Genomic DNA, 23,772 nt, shown 5'->3' with positions numbered 1-23,772 from the left:
ACCGAGTGGCATACACTAAGTACACCAAATAAATTACATTTTATCATGGAGACAACCAATGTGTGGAGTTCATCCATGTGAGCCACTCACAGTGACTCTGTTGTCCTTTGCCGCCTCTGCATCGTCCATACTTGGCTGAATCACGGTCACCTCCTTCATCGTGAGGACCTACCCCAGTGTTGCTGGAGCTCTTGATTGACAGTAGTCCATATTTTTTTTGACTGCCCTAATCTAGCCACCTTGAGGCTGTCTTTTAACCTTCCTGACTCATTACCTATGTTATTAGGTGATAATACGTCAATGGCTGATCTACTTTTACCTTTTATTCGAGAGGGGTGTTTTTATCGCTCAGTCTAAGGGAGGGTGTGTAGCCTTCTCTCCCAGGCCTTCAACCTATTTCAGTTTTAACTCGTCCTCCCTCTCCCTGGTGCTGTCTGTCTGACATTGTGTTCATATTTTTACTATCTATGTTTCTCTTGTCTTGTGCTTTTAGGTCAGAGATTTTAGTGTGTTGCAGAGTGGCTGGCTCACTTTTAACTTGCTTCTTTCATTTTCTCCTTCTGTGTGGTTATACAGTTCTTTTTTATGCATTTTGTTCATTTCCACAATTTTAAGTGATTCATTTGGGGTATGGTTTCATCCAAGACCTGTGTGACCTTGGGAAAAGGGACTGATAAACCTGCAGTTTAGTCCCTTTACTCCCCAAAACCAACCAACCTACCAACCTTTACCTCCTGGATTCCTACTTGTTGCTGTTGATGCCACCTCCTTATACACCAACATCCCTCATGTCCATGGTCTTATTGCTGTTGAACACTACCTTTTCCAATGTCCTTCAGACTCTAAATCCACTACCTTGTTCCTCATACTCCTTACTAACTTGGTCTTAATCCACAACTACTTCTTATTTGAATGGAAGGTACAGGGTGACAATTATTGAACTAGATGAAGAAATTGTAAATTAGTTACAAATTACGGCATGCACGTACTTGATTCAATATTAAATGCCACTACAGTTATTTAGATTTAGGTTATGACATGCTCAGTATGCCTGCAATCATTAGTGACGATATGGTACTGACAGTGAAATTCTGCATGACCCTCTGATGTGTCAGAACATTGATGCTGTCAATGACCTGAATGGCTGTTTTCTGCTCAGCAATGTTTTTAGAGTTATTGCTGCACATCTTGTCTTCAATATAGCTCCACAGAAAGGAGTTGCATGTGTTCTGCTCCGGAGAATATGGTGGCCAATTGAGGCCCATGCCAGTGGCCTCTTGGTACCCCGGAGCCAGAATGCAGTCCCCAAAGTGCTCTTTCAGGATGTCAAACACACTCCTGCTAGATAAGATAAGATAATATAAGATACTTTATTGTCACATAACATGTTTTTATACAATCATTCGATTGAGAACATTGGTGACTCGTCAGTCTTTAGCCTAAGTTGTTACAGTATTTTATATACTACAGGAAATACGTCATATATACATACATACATTGCTTATTATAATAAAAATACAAAATTATATTTTAAATCTTTTCCTAACTCATTGAATCATTACTATAGCCTTCACACACCTATATGAAGTATGGATGTACTGAACGGGACACAAACCACCATATAATTCTATATATAAACATGAATATAAAGTGAATGTGTATACTTTGTATCTATATGGCTTCGAAAGTATACCATTTGTACTTGCATCTTTACTCCCTATTCCTATTTATAAATTCTTCTAAACTATAATATTGCTTTTTATTCATTTAGAAATTCTTCTAGACTATAATAACATTTGCTTTTTAGGTATGTGGCAATGGTCCCCAATGTGGATTCACCAAATATTGACCTTATCTTATTTCTGATCTTCAGAGCCATGTAATATGGAGTATTTTCATATACTGTGAGTCGGTGACAAGGTAGCATGTATTTCAATTTATGTCTAGTTTCATAGGCATGTGTGGATGTATTTCCTTCAAACAGATGTGAGTTTTTCTGTTCAAAGAGAAGTATTTCATATATGAAGATGGAAGGGATTGTCATGAAGTCCAGGCTTTTGAATAGTGGTTTGCATGAATGTCTACAATTGGCTCCTGTCATTGCTCTGATTTTTTGAAGATTCGAAGGAGGTTTGTCTTTTCAGCACCCCAAAATATTATTCCATGTCTTATAAGTGGTATACAGTTTTCTTCACTGTTAAATCCGTTACTTTGTGTAGTACCCTCATTGCATAAACTAAACTATTTAATCTCTTCAGTAAACTGTCCACATGGTCGGTCCATTGCAAGTTTTTATTTAAAGTTATCCCAAGAAATTTTACAGAATCAACTGTGGTCAGTTCTTTACCGGAATATTCTATTTGTGACATACATTCAGGCTTCGATGAGCTTGCCTGAATCACAGCTAACCTATCTCCTGATCTCCTGTAGCATTTCCCCTCACACTTCCAATCCTCCTACCAACCCCAAGAGCCAGTCACAAAAGTGTATCCCCTTTATCACCCAATACCACACTGGACGGGAACAACTGAACCACATTACCACATTACCCATCATTATGGTCTGAAATGAGGTACATCCTACCCAAGAAACTTCCCACCTCTTCTAAAGTGGTGTTCCATGACTCACCCAACCTCCACAACATCCTATTCCATCTCTGCGCCATTCCCAGTCCCAAATCCTTGTCACAAGGATCATATCACTATGGAAGACCTAGGAAAACCTGCCCAATCCACCTATCCAGCACTTATTATGTCAGTCCTGTCACAGGTTTATCCTACACCATTGGGTGTCGGGGCACCTGTGAAAGCAGCCATGTCATTTACCACCTCTGCTGCAATCATTGCACAGCTTTTTGTATTAGTATGACCACCTACCAGCTGTCCGCCAAGATGAACAGCTACCGCCATGCTGTGGCCGAGAGCAGAGTAGACCACTGTGTGGCACAACATGCAGCTGAAGACAACACACTTTGTTTCAATAGCTGCTTCACTACCTGAGCCATATGGAGTCTTCCCCCCACCATCAGCTTTTCTGAACTGCACAGGTGGCAGTTATCCTTACACACATTATCCCCCCTGAGGCACAACTAGACAAGTAGAAAGGCTGGATGCTGTGCAAAATTTAACTGGATGAAATTTACAAGAATAATTAACATTTGATAAACAGTGTTGCCTTAGGTAAACATGATCCAGAACAACATACTATCAAGGAAGGACTAAGTGCATAAAAAACTGTTAATCGACACAGTAACAGACCAGATATAAGAACATGAAACAGTACAATATATAACTTATGGAACCTGGAAACTAAAGTTTTAGTTATTACATGAAATATTAAAGGCCCAGGGCCAGTTTCAAACCACAAAGAAGAAAAACTCAACTTTGGCCATTGTTTCATGGACTAGTTGCAACAGGGTGTTTCACCCAGTGTGTTGGCATCCCTTGTGGATTGCAGGTGTGCAGTCTGCGTAGCATGACCCTCTCAGTGACCAAAGCTCATACAGTTAACGCAAACGAGGTAGCCGTACACGAGCAAGGGAATACAACTGGGGTAGGAGGCAGACTGAGGATAAAAAACTAATTAGTTGAAGTACACAGAAAAACTCACGCTAACTGCACAGAGGGTAGGCAAAATTAGAACTACAGTAAAAATATTAAATTTTCATTAGCAAAACATAGCACTAAGCCACTATGCTTGGGACTGACACATTTAAATAATCACCTGAAATACTTGGAATTTACTATCTTGAAACCTCAGTATCATGAATGAGCTCACAAAAACGAGAGAATGCAATTACTCTGCTAAGCAGACAGCACAATAGATTTTCAGAAATCTTAAACATATAATTTGCAATAAGATCTTAACTAGGTTTCAATTTTACATCACCAAGATGTACAATGCCATGCAGCATGCTACACGTAAAAATCCAAAACTTAAAACAAGGCAAATTAAGCTTCAGTAGCTTACAGTTTATCACAGTTCCAGCAGTGAGCCTACAAGTAAATAACAGATCAGATACACCCAGGAGAACAACCTTCCAGTGACGGAACTGTTGTTTAAAGTTAACAGTCCACATGAGCAATAGTGGAACTTATCAGGTTTTCCATCAGTATCAGTACAAATAAGTATATGAATTTAAAACAAATCACTCACACACAAGCTTAACTGTGCCAGATTGCACATAGCCGGAGCCAATGTATGTGAAGACAGTCTTTTAAAATACAGTCTCAAGCTAGCTCCCAACCATGCTGCCTATACACATTCAGCAGGAAGCAATAACAATGCTCGGATCCATAGTTCGTATCAGTAATTGCTTCACTTCCAGGAGATCGGCTTTGTTCTCTGTAAATATGGTGTTAATGGACAAAATAAGTTTTGCCTACTGGCCAACATGCGACTAAAATGGGGCACAACCGTAGTGCTGAGAGGCCCCACAGCCCTCTGGGCTACCATCTGTGTGCACTTCCTTGTAAGTCTTCTAGCCAAGTTTTATGGACTCATCTCACTGCCCAATGCCGAATCCCCCTCGCCTTGAGCTCCGGAGTGCTACATAACCACACTGCGTGACACCAAACTAGAGATACGCAAGCAGCTATGGAAAACTTGAGACGAGCTGTCATGTGTCCTGACAAAAATGTCAGTTTCTTTTTCTTCCTTTCTTTTTCTTTTCTTCCTTTCTTTTTCTTTTCTTCCTTTTCTTTCCTTTTTTTTTAAAAAAAATATTTTTTTCTGATATCTAAGAATGCTAGGAAGTTGCAAAATAGGTTTTCTTAATCCTGATCCAGTCATTACCAAACAGAGTTTTGTCATTATCAGCCCAATTGCACCTTTCCTTAGCCACTGAAAGTATTAATTAGTCCTTCATTCTTGGCAGCGTGCCAGGAGACCCACAGTCAGCACCATTTCCAGAGCAAGGCATGATACATCCCCCACGTGTGCGCAGGTCAAGAGGATGTAAAAGTCGTCAGAAGCTAAAAGCAAGAAAGTTGCAAGAACACCTACTTAAGGAGGAAATGTATCAAAGGTAAGGGGATTCTCCTACTTCTCACATTCCACTCGTCTGCCTGTGAGAAGAAGCCTTTATCTCGGCCTGTGGTGGCAAACGCACACTGTAGTCACGGTGTCATTTCATCCAAGTAGCATTATAAAGAAATGACTGCTACCGAGCAAATGTCTGCCTTAATGCATGTTGTGTGCAACACAGTTGCCGCCTGCTCGTCTCACTTGTGTTTGGCAACAGAGTTCTTGCCGCTACTTTGCTACAGTATTGTAGGGTCTCGGAGGTCTGCGATCAGGTGCTGAAATAAAGATACTGTTTGCCTGGAGGCTTTCAAATTCTGCCAGCTGAGGACTGGAGCTGAGGTTGTTTGAGCTAGAAATTTTGGAAGTATAATTTGTCAAATAATAAGTGAAAGTTACATAGATATCACACCATTTTATCTGAATTTAATTTCTCATCATGAGTCACCTTAAATGAAATACTGTATCTTGTTTTGAAAAACTTGCAGCTGATTTTGGTGGCAAAGATAGTAGAGACATTGATACAGCAGAACCGGTAAACAAAATAGCTGCTTCCTATGTCTGGATGAAAATGCTGATAAGAGCATTGGCAGTGCTTTCCATTTGGATATTTGGAAGGTTTTTCAAAGAATAGCTTTAGAGGTGTTTGTCCAAACATGAAAATTGCTCTGAGGATATTTATGACAGTTTTAGCGACTTATAACAGGATGGTGGTGGCGTGGCTGTATTACAGTGATACTGCCACCACTCTAAGTTCCATCAACTAGGAAACAAATGTAATACAGTGATAGTTAATTGAAGGAAATGGATCATATCAGGTATTATGAAAGATAGTTATTGTTAGTGGAATGTGAACAGTATGATTTATTGTTGTAAGTACGATTCAGAGCAAACACCTCTGAATATGCACACGTAATTAATATTCCGCGAGCTTCTATACCTTGTTGATTTTTCACACTGGAACTCTCAAACGAATTAACACTGTGCAAATAATTCTATTACTAACGGATTATTTCAACAAAACAGTGCCGACCTGCTCATATTCTCAACCCGACTGCGCAGTTCACGTGACATAGTACTGCTTACTGACTGTAGACTGCTGAATGCCACCTAGCACTGGCACCCGGCACAACAACAGTCAGACTTTATTTTAAAACATTATCATCTGGTAGCAATTACTTTCAAATTCTACCTTGACAAAACCAGAGGTACCTGCCGTACAGTCACTGCGATTAAGCAGTTCGCCAGTTTGACTTTCAAATCTTAGAAATAATAGCAAATAACTCAACATGTTATGATATAGGATCCTTACAGGCTGCAACGCCTTGCCATTGCAGTTTCAGAATATTGAAGATGATAAAAACTGTTTACTATAGATAGAATGTGAAACGATTGCTAAACTGTATCTCGATGACATAATCAGTAAGTTTGCTGCATTCTGAATGAGGAGATGCAAAATAAAATAATAAAATCACAATTTCTGGAAAGGGATATTTCCCTATTCTTTATAGTGCTTTTTCTTTTATTTTGTATTAGAAATTTATGCACTGAGATGTTTCCTGCTGCATTTGGACGGCCTGAGGGGCTTCGTGTACTGATTCTGATGCTAATGTGTACGGATTCAGAAATTACTTGGTTATCAGGATTACATCTCCCTTCTAGATATCTTCTTTCTTCCTTTCATCTCCTGTGCAGTTTGGCCTGTTCTGGGAGTGGAATTTTTATTATCTGTTTCCAGTAAATTATAATGAGTAACAGAAGCCACTCTTTGAAGATGTACATATGTTGTTCCAGCAAATAGTCTCAGAACATCCAGTACAATAACTGTCTGCCATTATGATTAGTAATTGCATCTAGTGTTACAAATCAACAGACAGTTAGACACAGCTCTTTTTCAGGCTTCAGAGTAGACCAATTTTCTTCTCTCCCTTTCGTGACATAGCCTGCTGTCGTTGAGTACGGCACATCTCCAACACGGGGGTGCAGCTGCACCGAGTAACGGTGAAACTAGCAGCTGCTGCTGAATGTGACCAAACTGCAGCCTCGCCGTGTCTCCCAGAAACTCTGCATCTGCACACACTCTTACTTGCACAGATAGTATGAAATCTCTAGACAATATATATGGCCAGACTTACTAAACCACCTAATAAAAATTAATTGCACATTTGGCGATCATTATTCATCGGTACTATGAACACTGTGCAACACATCACTTCACAGAAGTGGTATGTTTCATCCCAGGAACAAATTAAAATCTATTGTTTCTATACATCATACTAAAACCAATGTGTAGTAGATGCCATCAAGAATTCAATATAATATTGTTTTACTTTAAACTTTTTTAGTCAGTTTATAATTTTACTGGAATGATACATTTAATTTGTTGTATACAGTATTTTTATCAGTCTGGTTCATTTAAGCAATATTTTTCAGTAATGCTTCATTTTTGTTAAATTGACTTACAAAAGTGTATGATTATCTGAATCTTTATATAAGAAGTGTCGAAAGACTTTTTATGAGGAGGTTTTCGGGGGACGGGAGTGAGAGGGGTGCAGCTTTGGCAGGATCAGCCCAGTACAGTTGTCCGACAGTAATGAGTTTTCTGCATCCGGCGGAGGCACAAGTGGATACTTCATAGTTTTACAGGCAATTCTTTAAATATTAATGGTGACTCTCCTGTTGTCATTGGCAATTTGGAAGAGTCTGCATGCAATTTTCGGGCTGAACGTACTCTTTCATTCACATCTTCCTTGTGGAGGAAGATGATAGATTTTCCCTTTATTTAATACCTGATTTTCACACCTTATGGATATTTGTAACCTTTCACCTGCTCCTCTCTCTCTCTCTCTCTCTCTCTCTCTCTCTCTCTCTCTCTCTCTCTCAGAACCGCATTTTTCTTGTCCTCTCTCTCTCTCTCTCTCTCTCTCTCTTTCTTTCTCTTTCTCTCTCTCTCTCTCAGAATAGCATTTTTCTTGTAATAGGACATGTGTAAAGGCAAGTTTTCTATGTCACTTTCTCGGAAATGGAAATAGAACAGCCCCTAAAATGTAAATATATAAATGATTACTTGTGTAACACACCTAGATCACGTTTTAATGAAAGACAAATGTGTAAGAAGTTAATAATAACACAGCAAAGAACCCATCACAAACAACTGAATTAGTCAGGCAGTGTTGCCACCCAGTTTCAGAGTAAAAGCAATAAATTCATCGAAGCAATGAAGTTCAAATATTTTATAAAAAGTTTAGAGGCCAGAAACTATATAATAACATATGGCTGTAATCTTTTGGAGCAGAGGAAAGTAGTAATTCTCAAAATTTTTATTTAGACTCTAAACACATTCATACCTCTGTAAGTCTAGTGTCATCAATATAAAAATATATGGTGTAAATAAAATAGAAAGAAAATTCCACAAGGGAAAAATATATTAAAAACAAAGATTCCAAGACTTACCAAGTGGGAAAGCGTCGGTAGACAGGCACAATAAAATAACACACAAACACACACACACAAAATTTCAAGCTTTCGCAACCGGCAACCGGCGGTTGCTTCATCATGAAAGAGGGAAGGAAAAGGAAAGATGAAAGGCTGTGGGTTTTAAGGGAGAGGGTAAGGAGTCATTGCAATCCCGGGAGCGGAAAGACTTACCGTAGGGGGGGGGAAAGCATAGGTGTATACTCGCGCGCACACTCACACACACATACACACACACACACATATCCATCCATACATATACAGACACAAGCAGACATATTTAAAGGCAAAGAGTTTGGGCAGAGATGTCAGTCGAGGCGGAAGTGCAGAGGCAAAGATGATGTTGAATGACAGGTGAGGTATGAGTGGCGGCAAATTGAAATTAGCGGAGATTGAAGCTTGGTGTATAACGAGAAGAGAAGATATATTGAAGGGCAAGTTCCCATCTCCGGAGTTCGGATAGGTTGGTGTTGGTGGGAAGTATCCAGATAACCCGGACAGTGTAACACTGTGCCAAGATGTGCCGGCCGTGCACCAAGGCATGTTTAGCCACAGGGTGATCCTCATTACCAACAAACACTGTCTACCTGTGTCCATTCATGTGAATGGACAGTTTGTTGCTGGTCATTTCCACATAGAAAGCATCACAGTGTAGGCAGGTCAGTTGGTAAATCACGTGGGTGCTTTCACACGTGGCTCTACCTTTGATCGTGTACACCTTCCGGGTTACAGGACTGGAGTGGGTGGTGGTGGGAGGGTGCATAGGACAGGTTTTACACTGGGGGCGGTTACAAGGGTAGGAGCCAGAGGGTAGGGAAGGTGGTTTGGGGATTTCATAGGGATGAACCAAGAGGTAACGAAGGTTAGGTGGACAGCGGAAAGACACTCTTGGCGGAGTGGGGAGGATTTCATGAAGGATGGATCTCATTTCGGGGCAGGATTTTAGGAAGTCGTATGCCTGCTGGAGAGCCACATTCAGAGTCTGATCCAGTCCCGCGAAGTATCCTGTCACAAGTGGGGCACTTTTGGGGTTCTTCTGTGAGAGGTTCTGGGTTTGAGGGGATGAGGAAGTGCCTCTGGTTATTTACTTCTGTACAAGGTCGGGAGGGTAGTTGCGGGATGTGAAAGCTGTTTTCAGGTTGTTGGTGTAATGGTTCAGGGATTCAGGACTGGAGCAGATTAGTTTGCCATGAAGGCCTAGGCTGTAGGGAAGGGACCGTACATTTTATCCTGCCTAATTATACTCAATAAGATGTAATTTACTTCCAAACCATAACCTAAAAACTTTTAACGCTTTCAACATTACCGCTGCTATAAAATCCACTGTTCCAAGTTTATAAACATTTCGTTTAAACTCGTGAATACTATTTCACAGCTTCAGTTCCTTTCACCCATTAACCAACCATCTCAGCTGTTTCCAACAACTTTCGTTTTATTTCCATTCCCGTTTTTCCCATATAACTGATTATTTTTTAGCAGCTTCCCACAGGTTTAAACGTTATAATTTCTTCATCAAGCAATTGTTAGCCTCATTTTCATATTATACCAGTTCCAATCTGCACAATCCATAGCCCTCAGCCACCTAATCCTTCACCTATACATCGACTCGGCCAATTAACGCACGCGTCAACTCCTATCCCAAATCAAAGTCCTCAATCTTTCCTCTCCCACATCGACACCGACTGTTCATAGCATCCTCCCACAGGCCAACCGCAAATTAGAACAGCATGCAACCCTCCACCTCAAAAAACTATCCAATCTCCTGGTTTCCCACCTCCGGAAAGGCAACTCACTCACCCTCCACAACCTTTCCAACAAACCTCAACCGCCTCTCATTGCACACAGACCCAGTCTCTCCCATCTACTCAATCTCCCACTTCCAGCTCCACTCCCCCCAACACCTCAAAATTCTAGTCAACACAATCTGGAACCACAACACCCCAATTCAGTAGTTAACCTTTCCTCCAAACCTCTCTCCCAATCCAAAACCTCTGTCCTATCCAAAGGCCTCACCTTCAGCCCCACTCCCAGATTCAACCAAACTGCCCTTGTCAAAGATTTACTGTCCTACACTCGTAGTCTCTGCTGGAAATATCACTTTGCCACGAAGAAAAATAATCCTGATCCCACTCCTAATGATCCAACTCCCCAAGACACTATCCAAATTGAACCCTGCCTGCAACAGTTCCGTCCTCCATCACAACGGGACCCACCTCCTCTTCCTCAAAATCACCCTCTCCAAACCTTCCAGGAATTTTTCACTTCCAGTCTTGCCTCTCAATCTTTCTTGAAAAACCTTAATCCTTCTCCCAGCCCAGGCTATCCGTGATCTGAAAGCTGACCGATCCATCATCATTCTTCCGGCTGACAAGGGTTCCACGACCGTGGTACTTGATCGTCGGGAGTATGTGGCTGAGGGACTGCGTCAGCTTTCAGTCAACTCTACATACAAAGTTTGCCAAGGTAATCCCATTCCTGATGTCCAGGCGGAGCTTCAAGGAATCCTCAGAACCTTAGGCCCCCTACAAAACTTTTCACCTGACTCCATCAAACTCGTGACCCCACCGACACCTCGCTCTCCTACCTTCTACCTACTTCCTAAAATTCACAAACCCAAACATCCCGGCCACCCCATTGTAGCTGGTTACCAAGCCCCCACAGAAGGTATCTCTGCCTACGTAGATCAACACCTTCAACCCATTACATGCAGTCTCCCATCCTTCAACAAAGATACCAACCACTTTCTCGAATGCCTGGAATCCTTACCCAGTCTGTTACCCCCGGAAACCATCCTTGTAACCATTGATGCTACTTCCCTGTACACAAATATCCCGCACGTCCAGGGCCTCGCTGCAATGGAGCACTTCCTTTCACTCCGATCGCCTGCCACCCTACCTAAAACCTCTTTCCGCATCACCTTAGCCAGCTTCATCCTGACCCACAACTTTTTCACTTTTGAAGGCCAGACATACCAACAATTAAAGGGAACAGCCATGGGTACCATGATGGACACCTTGTATGCCAACCTATTTATGGGTCGCTTAGAGGAAGCCTTCTTGGTTACCCAAGCCTGCCAACCCAAAGTTTGGTACAGATTTATTGATGACATCTTCATGATCTGGACTCACAGTGAAGAACAACTCCAGAATTTCCTCTCCAACCTCAACTCCTTTGGTTCCATCAGATTCACCTGGTCCTACTCCAAATCCCATGCCACTTTCCTTCACGTTGACATCCATCTGTCCAGTGGCCAGCTTCACACATCCGTCCACATCAAACACACCAACAAGCAACAGTACCTCCATTATGACAGCTGCCACCCATTCTATATCAAACAGTCCCTTCCTTACAGCCTAGGCCTTCGTGGCAAACTAATCTGCTCCAGTCCTGAATCCCTGAACCATTACACCAACAACCTGAAAACAGCTTTCGCATCCCGCAACTACCCTCCCGACCTGGTACAGAAGCAAATAACCAGAGCCACTTCCTCATCCCCTCAAACCCAGAACCTCTCACAGAAGAACCCCAAAAGTGCCCCACTTGTGACAGGATACTTCGTGGGACTGGATCAGACTCTGAATGTGGCTCTCCAGCAGGCATACGACTTCCTAAAATCCTACCCCGAAATGAGATCCATCCTTCATGAAATCCTCCCCACTCCGCCAAGAGAGTCTTTCCGCCGTCCACCTAACCTTCGTTACCTCTTGGTTCATCCCTATGAAATCCCCAAACCACCTTCCCTACCCTCTGGCTCCTACCCTTGTAACCACCCCCGGTGTAAAACCTGTCCTATGCACCCTCCCACCACCACCTACTCCAGTCCTGTAACCCGGAAGTTGTACACGATCAAAGGCAGATCCACATGTGAAAGGAGCCACGTGATTTACCAACTGACCTGCCTACACTGTGACGCTTTTTTTGTGGGAATGACCAGCAACAAACTGTCCATTCGCATGAATGGACACAGGCAGACAGTGTTTGTTGGTAATGAGGATCACCCTGTGGCTAAACATGCCTTGGTGCACGGCGAGCACATCTTGGCACAGTGTTACACCGTCCGGGTTATCTGGATACTTCCCACCAACACCAACCTATCCGAACTCCGGAGATGGGAGCTTGCCCTTTCAATATATCTTCTCTTCTCGTTATCCACCAGGTCTCAATCTCCGCTAATTTCAAGTTGCCGCCACTCATATCTCACCTGTCATTCAACATCATCTTTGCCTCTGCACTTCCGCCTCGACTGACATCTCTGCGCAAACTCTTTGCCTTTAAATATGTCTGCTTGTGTCTGTATATGTATGGATGATTGTGTGTGTGTGTGTGTGTGTGTGTGTGTGTGTGTGTGTGTGTGTGTGCGTGCGAGTATACACCTATCCTTTTTTGCCCCTAAGGTAAGTCTTTCCGCTCCCGGGATTGCAATGACTCCCTACCCTCTCCCTTAAAACCCACATCCTTTCATCTTTCCTTTTCCTTCCCCTTTTTCCTGACGAAGCAACCGCCGGTTGCGAAAGCTCGAAATTTTGTATGTGTGTTATTTTATTGTGTCTGTCTACCGGCGCTTTCCTGCTTGGTAAGTCTTGGAATCTTTGTTTTTAAAAATATATGGTAATAAATACTAGTTTTTCATTTTGTTTTGTATTTTCTCAGTCGATAAGTCTTAACTTATATTTTACAATTTGCTAAATTTCATATTCTCTCTCTCTCTCTCTCTCTCTCTCTCTCTCTCTCTCTCTCGCAATCTTCTTCTTCTTCGTGCAGGAGCTTTTGTTATCATGAAGGTTCTGTTGGAATATTGGTTTTTGTGTTGATGATGATTTTGTGTTGGTAGTGACATTATCCATTTTGAGTTGTTTCTTGTATTTCCATTGTAGGACTATTGATGACGTCAGTGCACTGTTGGTGCTATATTGCAATTTTTACTAATTCCTTATGTTATGTTCCTAATAAAAGTAGGTCTGCTGTGTTAGTCTGGTATGGTATTCCAACCAACAATGCGTATTGTGGACAATTATGGTACATGAAGAATAATTGCTATTTACAGTGCTAACAGAACAAGTTTGTTATGCAGTGGAACTATAAGGTTGGTGCAGCATTCATGTGATCCAGTCACTGCTCGGAATATTCATTTGTTTGACCCATGGGAGTGTGTCACAAAATTGTTGAAAAACTGGACTGGCAGACACTTGAAGAGAGACTAAACTAGCCTGAGAAAGTCAACTTACAAAGTCACAAGAACTCGCTTTAAATGATGGATTAGGAATATACTGTGACCCCTTATAAACTGCCCACATATCGATTGTGAGGATAAGATTAGATTAATTACAGCACGCACAGAGGGGTTTAAGCAATCGTGCTTCCCGCACTCGGTGTGTGACTGGAACAGGAAAAAGCCCTAACAACTGGTACAGTGGAGCATAACCTCTGCTGTGCACTTCACAGTGGCTCACAGACTGTAGATGTGGATGTAGATTGATTATTCCTTGTGTATGCTGTGACTGTGTATCACTGTTCAGTCTGAGGCAGTGTTGTCTATCACATAAACTTACCCATCGCTGAATTTGTAAAGAGCACCTGAACATTGTATCTGGTCAGTGTAGGATGTCACATGAAATTCTCCAAGGGACACCCTTTGTGTGTATTAATTCCATCAGCATGACAGGAACATTATTGTAAATATTTTTCGTATCCTAGGAAATATATTTGAAGTTTCCTAGGAGACACATCCATGATATTCTAATCCTTAGCAGTAACTGAGAGATCTTTAAGTGTACTGCTGAGAGCTTAAAGGCCCCTCAATTCTTCAACAATTCTTTTTTTTGTGTCCAGCATTTCATTATGGTAACCAAACCATGCTATGTGATACAAAAACTATCAAATGTTCCTCAGTCCTGTATAGTTAACAGGTTGGTGGACTCGGGTAGCATTTCTTCTTTCTCTTGTAGTAGTTACTATTTTAGGCTGAATTATAATACTTATATATCCTGATTTCCATTGTCAGCAAAGAGATTTTGAGCTTCGCGGATACACGGTGGAAGATCCTTTATATATAACGGTTGTTGTTATTGTTGTGGTCTTCAGTCCTGAGACTGGTTTGATGCAGCTCTCCATGCTACTCTATCCTGTGCAAGCTTCTTCATCTCCCAGTACTTGCTGCAACCTACATCCTTCTGAATCTGCTTAGTGTATTCATCTCTTGGTCTCCCTCTATGATTTTTACCCTCCACGCTGCCCTCCAATTCTAAATTTGTGATTCCTTGATGCCTCAAAACATGTCCTACCAACCGGTCCCTTCTTTTTGTCAAGTTGTGCCACAAACTCCTCTTCTCCCCAATTCTATTCAGTACCTCCTCATTAGTTATGTGATCTACCCATCTAATCTTCAGCATTCTTCTGTAGCACTACATTTCGAAAGCTTCTATTCTCTTCTTGTCCAAACTAGTTATTGTCCATGTTTCACTTCCATACATGGCTACACTCCATACAAATACTTTCAGAAACGACTTCCTGACCATTAAATCTATACTCGATGTTAACAAATTTCTCTTCTTCAGAAACGCTTTCCTTGCCATTGCCAGTCTACATTTTATATCCTCTCTACTTCGACCATCATCACTTATTTTACTCCCTAAATAGCAAAACTCCTTTACTACTTTAAGTGTCTCATTTCCTAATCTAATTCCCTCAGCATCACCCGATTTAATTTGACTAAATTCCATTATCCTCGTTTTGCTTTTGTTGATGTTCATCTTATATCCTCCTTTTAAGACACTGTCCATTCCGTTCAACTGCTCTTCCAAGTCCTTTGCTGTCTCTGACAGAATTACAATGTCATCGGTGAACCTCAAAGTTTTTATTTCTTCTCTGTGAATTTTAATACCTACTCCAAATTTTTCTTTTGTTTCCTTTACTGCTTGCTCAATATACAGATTGAATAACATCGGGGAGAGCCTACAACCCTGTCTCACTCCCTTCCCAACCACTGCTTCCCTTATGTGTCCCTCGACTCTTATAACTGCCATCTGGTTTCTGTACATATTGTAAATAGCCTTACGCTCCCTGTATTTTACCCCTGCTACCTTTAGAATTTGAAAGAGAGTATTCCAGTCAACATTGTCAAAAGCTTTCTCTAAGTCTACAAATGCTAGAAACGTAGGTTTGCCTTTTCTTAATCTTTCTTCTAAGATAAGTCGTAAGGTTAGTATTGCCTCACGTGTTCCAACATTTCTGCGGAATCAGATCTGATCTTCCGCAAGGTCCGCTTCTACCAGTTTTTCCATTCGTCTGTAAAGAATTCGTTTTAGTATTTTGCAGCTGTGACTTATTAAACTGATAGTTCGGTAATTTTCACATCTGTCAATTTGGGATTAGAATTATTATATTCTTCTTGAAGTCTGAGGGTATTTCGCCTGTCTCATAAATCTTGCTCACCAGATGGTAGAGTTTTGTCATGACTGGCTCTCCCAAGGCCGTCAATAGCTCTAATGGAATGTTGTCTACTCCCGGGGCCTTGTTTTGACTCAGGTCTTTCAGTGCTCTGTCAAACTCTTCCCGCAGTATTGTATCTCCCATTTCATCTTCATCTGCATCCTCTTCCATTTCCAGTACATCGCCCTTGTATAAACCTTCTATATACTTCTTCCACCTTTCCGCCTTCCCTTCTTTGGTTAGAACTGGGTTTACATCTGAGCTCTTGATATTCATACACGTGGTTCTCTTCTCTCCAAAGGTCTCTTTAATTTTCCTGTAGGCAGTATCTATCTTACCCCTAGTGAGATAAGCCTCTACATCCTTACATTTGTCCTCTAGCCATCCCTGCTTAGCCATTTTGCACTTCCTGTCAATCTCATTTTTGAGACGTTTGTATTCCTTTTTGCCTGCTTCATTTACTGCATTTTTATATTTTCTCCTTTCATCAATTAAATTCAATATTTCTTCTGTTACCCACGGATTTCTATTAGCCCTCGTCTTTTTACCTACTTTATCCTCTGCTGCCTTCACTACTTCATCCCTCAGAGCTACCCATTCTTTTTCTACTGTATTTCTTTCCTCCATTCCTGTCAATTGTTCCCTTATGCTCTCCCTGAAACTCTCTACAACCTCTGGTTCGTTCAGTTTATCCAGGTCCCATCTCCTTAAATTACCACCTTTTTGTAGTTTCTTCAGTTTTAATCTACAGTTCATAACCAATAGATTGTGGTCAGAGTCCACATCTGCCCCTGGAAATGTCTTACAATTTAAAACCTGATTCCTAAATCTCTGTCTTACCATTATATAATCTATCTGATACCTTTTAGTATCTCCAGGATTCTTCCATGTATACAACCTTCTTTTATGATTCTTGAACCAAGTATTAGCTATGATTAAGTTATGCTCTGTGCAAAATTCTACCAGACGGCTTCCTCTTTCATTTCTTCCCCCCAATCCATATTCACCAACTATGTTTCCTTCTCTCCCTTTTCCTACTGACGAATTCCAGTCACCCATGACTATTAAATTTTCGTCTCCCTTCACTATCTGAATAATTTCTTTTATCTCAATTTCTTCATCATCTGCAGAGCTAGTTGGCATATAAACTTGTACTACTGTAGTAGGTGTGGGCTTTGTGTCTATCTTGGCCACAATAATGCGTTCACTATGCTGTTTGTAGTAGCTTACCCGCACTCCTATTTTCTTTTATTCATTATTTAACCTACTCCTGCATTACCCCTATTTGATTTTGTATTTATAACCCTGTATTCACCTGACCAAAAGTCTTGTTCCTCCTGCCACCGAACTTCACTAATTCCCAGTATATCTAACTTTAACCTATCCATTTCCCTTTTTAAATTTTCTAACCTACCTGCCCGATTAAGGGATCTGACATTCCACACTCCGATCCGTAGAACGCCAGTTTTCTTTCTCCGGATAACGACGTCCTCCTGAGTAGTCCCCGCCCGGAGATCCGAATGGGGGACTATTTTACCTCCGGAATATTTTACCCAAGAGGACGACATCATCATTTAATCATACAGTAAAACTGCATGTCCTTGGGAAAAATTAAGGCTGTAGTTTCCCCTTGCTTTCAGCCGTTCACAGTACCAGCACAGCAAGGTCGTTTTGGTTAGTGTTACAAGGCCAGATCAGTCAATCATCCAGACTGTTGCCCCTGCAACTACTGAGAAGGCTGCTGCCCCTCTTCAGGAACCACACGTTTGTCTGGCCTCTCAACAGATACCCCTCCGTTGTGGTTGCACCTACGGTACGGCCATCTGTATTGCTGAGGCACACAAGCCTCCCCACCAACGGCAAGGTCCATGGTTCATGGGGGATATAACGGTAGTGAGAGTAAACCCAGTGTTGATGACTGTGGTGCACCCTATTCTGAAGATTAAGTTTCATTATTACACTCCCTGGGTTTTGTAATCCAACACACTGAATCCTTTTAGTTAGATACAATGAAAACAAGTTACCAGGAAGATCTCTGAATGCTTTTAACAAGTCATGGAAAATACCAGGTGGTAATATTTTCTTATTTAAATTTTGTATAATCTTATTTGTGAATTGGAAAATAACATGTTCTGTTGAGAGACCCTTTTGAAATTCAAATTGAGACTGACCGAGTATCTTAATTTGAGAGAGGGATGTTACAGTTTGTGCATACATAACATTTTGCAGTAGATCTAGGTTTGAGGAGGAAGTGAGTGGTGAGAACGATTGGATGTCGTTAATAATCTGTTGATCTGTCACTGATACGGGACAGTGGCCGGTCAGATATTTGCCAAAGAAAAATCACTGAACGGCTTTATGTTTTCAGAAGTGTCACTTTATTTACACAACCAGTTTTGGCATCACATCAATATCATCTTCAGACTCCTATCCACTCCATGTACAGAAAATCAGATACATTGATGTACACATAAGCAGAGCTGTTTATAACAAGATTCTGTGAATTTATTCGTGGAGTGATGCCACTCACCATATAGCGGAGATGTCGAGTAACAGATAGGCAGGTTGTGACTATCTGCGGCTCGGCACCTCCACTATACGTCGAGTGGCAACTTCCGTTTTCATAATATTGTACATTCCGTCCTGGATTTTCCATTGTTTGATATTTGTGGAGTGAGTACTTTGAAGACTTGACAGCAAGTCAAGTCAGGTCAGGTCACGTCTTTGGAATTCACGGAATCCAGGTGTTGATGGAAAATATTGTACATTCCGTCCTGGGTTTTCCATTGTTTGATATTTGTGGAGTGAGTACTTTGAAGACTTGACAGCAAGTCAAGTCAGGTCAGGTCACGTCTTTGGAATTCACGGAATCCAGGTGTTGATGGCTCCGGTTACGCCCGCATCAACGTATCCGATTCTCTGTACATTTAGTGTGTAGGGACCTGAAGGTGGCATTAATGAGAAGCCGAAACAGGTAACGTAAATAAAATTACAACTTCTGAAAACATGTGGCTATTTGATTGTTTCTGTTTCCAAAAATAGGATACTTCAGTCACTCTGGGAACATCCCCTGTGATAGTGAACTGTTGCGTATGTAACTGATTATATTGCATATTTGTGTAGAACAGTAATGTTCTGAATCTCCCTCGCCTGTCTGACAACCACTCAGTACCCCAAATATACACCAAGTCGTTACCTTTCCCCCTATAGCAAATTGCTTGTACATTTTGTTTTGATATAATTCTAAGCCTCGTTGATTTAATATCTTATGTGCTGTGTGTAATAGCCGGGTGCTTACTCAAGTCCAAGTCATCCCAGAGTCGACTGTGGAGAGTGGGCCACTGTTATACAATACCACAGCCCCAGTCCCAGCAGGACAACGTGTAGTGCAGCAGCAGCAGCAGCAGCAGGAGCTGCCACCACCGATGGTACAGCAACCCATGGCGCAGCCCACTGTGGCGCAGTCGCCCGTGGCGCAGCTGCCCTTGGTGCAACAGAGCCACTACCAGTCCCTGACAACAGGTGCCGCGCCAGCCCAGGCAGTACCACAAGTGTCGGACGTGCACACAAAGGAGGGTAAGTGAACACTTCGTGAATACACTTTTCCGTATTTCACAGGGTGCATATGCCCTGAGACAACTGGGAAATATATGGGAAAATTGCAAAAAAATTTCATTCAACAAAAACCCTGGAATTTGTTAGAAATTTGGGAAATTTTCAGAATTCTGCAATTTTTTCGTTGGTTTTGGTGCCAGCAAAATTTGTGTATTTTTGACTGGTAAAAACTGATACTCCAACAAAGAATATTACATTAGCTTGCTACTGCAGAATAATACAGCAGCAATAAAATGTAAATGAGAGAATAATACCAAAGTAAAACTTAAGTTAACTTAAGTTTCGAAGAAAATTCACAGGGTTTCTTGAGAGTTAGTCGGCATCATGATGTTTTCTTCCACTTTTGTACACTATGGTAATGTCATACTCTTGAAGACGTGTTGCCCACCTAGTGAGTCATCCTTTGGGATCCTTAAGACCTGTCAACCAACAAAGTGAATGATGGTCTGTAACAACTGTGATTGGCCTTCTATAGAGATACTGTCGAAATTTGCACATGGCCCAGATCACAGCAAGACATTCTCTTTCTGTAGTTGAGTAGTTTCTCTTGGCTTTTGTAAGTGTCCTAGAAGCATAGGCTATAACCTTCTCTTTTCCATCCGAAATCTCCACCAGAACAGCACCGATCCCATACGCACTGGCATGTGTGTGTAGTTCTGCAGGTGCTCTCTCATCGTACAGACCAAGTACAGGGCCAGTCGTCAGAGCTTTTCACAGCACATCAAAAGAATCTTGTTGAGCAAAACCCCAGAGAAATTTAGCAATACATTTTAACAACTTTTGGAGTGGCCTGGCTTTGATACAAAAGTCTTTGATAAAACATTGGTAATAATAACACAATCCGAGGAAGCTTCTCACATCTCTAATACTTTTAGGAATAGGATATTCTGTTATAGCTCTCACCTTTTCTGGGTCTGGCCGCACACCTTCATTTGACACAAGATGCCCAAGTATTTTGATTTCTTTTGCTCGAAAGAGACACTTTCTTAGATTAAGTTTCTGTCCGGCTTGTTGGAGGCACTTTTTCAGTCTGGCTTGTTGGAGGCACTTAAGAACGGCCCTCAGTCTTTTTACATGTTCATCAAATGTCTCTGAGAACACTATAATGTCATCACTTCAGGCGCCTTAGAAGATTTTCCATCATTTGTTCAGAAGTTACTGGTGCATTACTCAAAACAAACGGCCTTATCTTAAACTCATACAGGCCTTCAGGGGTTATGAAAGCAGTTTTCTCATTATCAGCCTTATCTACTTTGATTTGCCAGTAGTCTGACTACATGTCCATGGTTGAGAAAAACTTAGCCCCCTTGAGACAATCTAGTGTATTGTCAATTTGTGGAAGAGGGAAATGCCCTTTTTAGTTATGTTATTAAGCTTCCTGTAATCAACACAAAAGTGCCAATTGCCATCCTTCTTCCTGACGAGAACCACTGGTGACGACCATGGGCTCTGCGAAGGCTGAATGACTTCATTGTTCATCATTTTCTCTACCTCATTGCAAATTATTCGACGTTCCATTGCTGACACATGGTACGCTCTCTGGCTTATTGGTTGATGGTCTCCAGTGCTAATCCATTGCTTCACCATCAGTTTGTCTAATTTACTCTTCACCTGTGGATTGAAGCATTCAGAGAACTCTTGAACGGCAAATAGCTTCTTCTGTTGTTCCTTAGTGAGATCTGGTGATAGTCGAGCTAGAAGATCTTGGCTTGTAGTGGTAGCACTAATTTAGCCCACAGACTCAGCATGGGAGGTTTCTATGATGCTCAACTGTTCTGCAATTAACGGCTCAGCGTTTGCTATGCACATGTGTCTTTGAAGGATCTGTGGTTCTCGGCGACAGTTAACTATCCACAATTCACCAAATCCATTCATAAACGAGACGATGGAGGCTGGGATGACCAAGCTATTCTCCAGTGGTATGCTTCTCTTACATTCCACTACAAGGTCCATGGGTTGATGCATGACATGACACATGAGAGCTACCTTCCTAGTGCTGACTGCAGGAATGATCACTTCATCCAGTACACATAGTCTCCACACACCCGGTTGCACATCTTCCTGTTCACAGTATCTCATCTAGCATAATCTTCGGGCAACCACAATTTATAATTGCTTGAGAAGCTTTCAAAAAGTCCTATCCGAGAATGACGTCATGACTACACTCTTGTAAGACGATGAATTCTAAGGGCTGTGTATGGCCACTTATACCCACACGAATGGTACATCCTCCTGTAGGTTTTACATATTTCCCATTAGCCACCTTCAGCAGAGATGTTTTGTTGTCGACAAATATGGTTTTCTGCAACTGGCGACGGTACTTCTCCGAAATGACTGAATATGATGCTCCAGAGTCCACAAGAGCTTGGGCTGGTCGGCCATCCATGAGGATATCGATGTAGTTTCTTATCATTTTAGTAGTGATCGACGGTGGACGATTTTTCTCTTCAGCGGCCTCACCTCCATGGTGTTGGGGAGTGTCATCTCCAGCAGCTAGCTTGCGGCGATGGTGACCTACGTCATCCTGCACCCACATCTTGTTCATCTTTGTCATCCCGTAGTTGGTTTTGGCTAAGATTGGTGTGCTGTCTTCTGGCACAGGCATCGTCAAATATCTGTCACCTTTCTCGACAGTAGCCCACCACATGTCCCAGTTGTCCACAGTGGAAACATACTGGTTGGTTATCCTGGGTCCTCCAGACATCAGTCTTCTTTGGTGCCCAAGCAGGTTCCTCATGCGGCATTGTAGGAACCTAACTTCAGTTGAGTCTCAACTTTTTTACCGTTTTAAAGGGAAATGAAGGACGAGAGATTGGGTTCAATGTCTGTTCCACTTCCTCCCTTATGACCTATTGAAGCATCTCGGTTTTTTGCTCACTGTGCAATTCAAGTGCCTTATGAACTTCCTCTCTCACTATCTGGAGAAGAAAACTTGTGAAATCAGTTTCTTCCTCCATCACAGACATCAATACGACATTTGGAAGTTATTCAGACTGCTTGGGTGTAATTCTTTTTTGATGCATTGTCTCGAGGTTCGCAGGTGAGCTTCTGTAAAGTTTGGAAGGTAGGAGACGAGGTACTGGCAGAAGTGAAGCTGTGAGGACGGGGCACGAGTCGTGCTTGGGTAGCTCAGTGGGTAGAGCACTTGCCTGCGAAAGGCAAAGGTCCCGAGTTTGAGTCTCAGTCTGGCACACAGTTTTAATCTGCCAGGAAGTTTTGAGATTTGTGATGTTGGGCCAAAGGTGACAGTGTACAATCAAAGCTGTATCAAATAACAAGTTACGTGATTTTCTACGTTGTATGCTTACCTACCTGTAGCACGACTATTAGATTTGTTTTAAGACATAGCATACCACCTCAAGTTAAAAGCCACATATATGGCTAGAGATTGTAACGTATAATGCGACCGGGGACATTGTCGAACACGACGTTCTTAGTATTCCGGGTGTTATCGGGCAGGGGTAGGCATAATGTCGCACAGGCATACCGACATCCAAATCTTTGAAGACGGTACATTCACCGAGCAGGATTATTGTGACACTGTACTCCTCCCCCACTTATGTCTTCTCAGGGGTGCATTTGACCCTGGCTTCATTTTTATTAATGACAATACAAGACCACGTTAAATTGTACAGGTGGAGGAGCCTTCAGAACGAGAGGATGTTCAGAAAATGGATTGGTCTATCCATTCCTCCCAATTTAAATCCTGTCGAGCACATGTGGGGTGCGTCAGGGAGACGTATTGCAGCTTGTGCACCTGCACCGATGACCTTCCGGCAGTTGTCAGCCTTCTCAGGAATGAAATGCCCTACCACGAGAACTCCTTACCAATTTTGTGGCCAGTGTTAGAGCACATTGCAGAGCATACATTACTGTCCATGGTGATGAGACAGCTTATGAAGAACAATGTCCTGCCATTTTTAATGTCCAGGGGACCATTGTAAGTTGCTGTGACTTTGATGTGGTTATTGTCTCGTAATAAATATGTCATTTCTGTTTGTCTGATTGTGTATTTCTTTCACTTACCTTCTGTACGATACTGCAGTAGTTCTTTCTATGTACAATCCACATTTCATTGAGCTACGTTACTTGGTAATGAATGGAATGCAAAAGTAACGTTCACCCTTAAGTTTCCCTTGAAGTGGCACTGCAGGCTAACTGCAGTAAGAGAGGTTGTACAGTGTGGAGTGTCTGAAAAGTGAAAGGTGATGGAGGGAAGATGGGAGGGAAGAT

At 41.9% G+C, this 23,772-nt stretch overlaps 1 protein-coding gene across 5 annotated transcripts in view; it reads left to right on the top strand.

Moving 5' to 3' along the window:
• LOC126291656 (nuclear RNA export factor 1-like) overlaps window positions 1–23,772 on the top strand; it is a 190,704-nt gene that overhangs the window by 11,543 nt on the left and 155,389 nt on the right. For 4 of the 5 annotated variants that reach the window (XR_007551835.1, XR_007551834.1, XM_049985228.1 and 1 more), the window contains exons 3-4: window positions 4,877–5,026; window positions 19,211–19,500. Coding sequence is in view for 3 of the 5 variants with exons in the window: in XM_049985228.1 (XP_049841185.1) it covers window positions 4,877–5,026; window positions 19,211–19,500 (440 nt within the window). In the remaining 2 variants the exon portion in view is untranslated. The remainder of the gene's footprint in view (window positions 1–4,876; window positions 5,027–19,210; window positions 19,501–23,772) is intronic. The other variant, XM_049985229.1, reaches the window with a different exon arrangement.

Source organism: Schistocerca gregaria, chromosome 9 (genome assembly GCF_023897955.1).
Source record: "Schistocerca gregaria isolate iqSchGreg1 chromosome 9, iqSchGreg1.2, whole genome shotgun sequence".
Lineage (NCBI taxonomy): Eukaryota > Metazoa > Arthropoda > Insecta > Orthoptera > Acrididae > Schistocerca > Schistocerca gregaria.
Note: the sequence above shows the minus strand (reverse complement) of the source record. Positions and strands in the feature narration are given on the sequence as shown.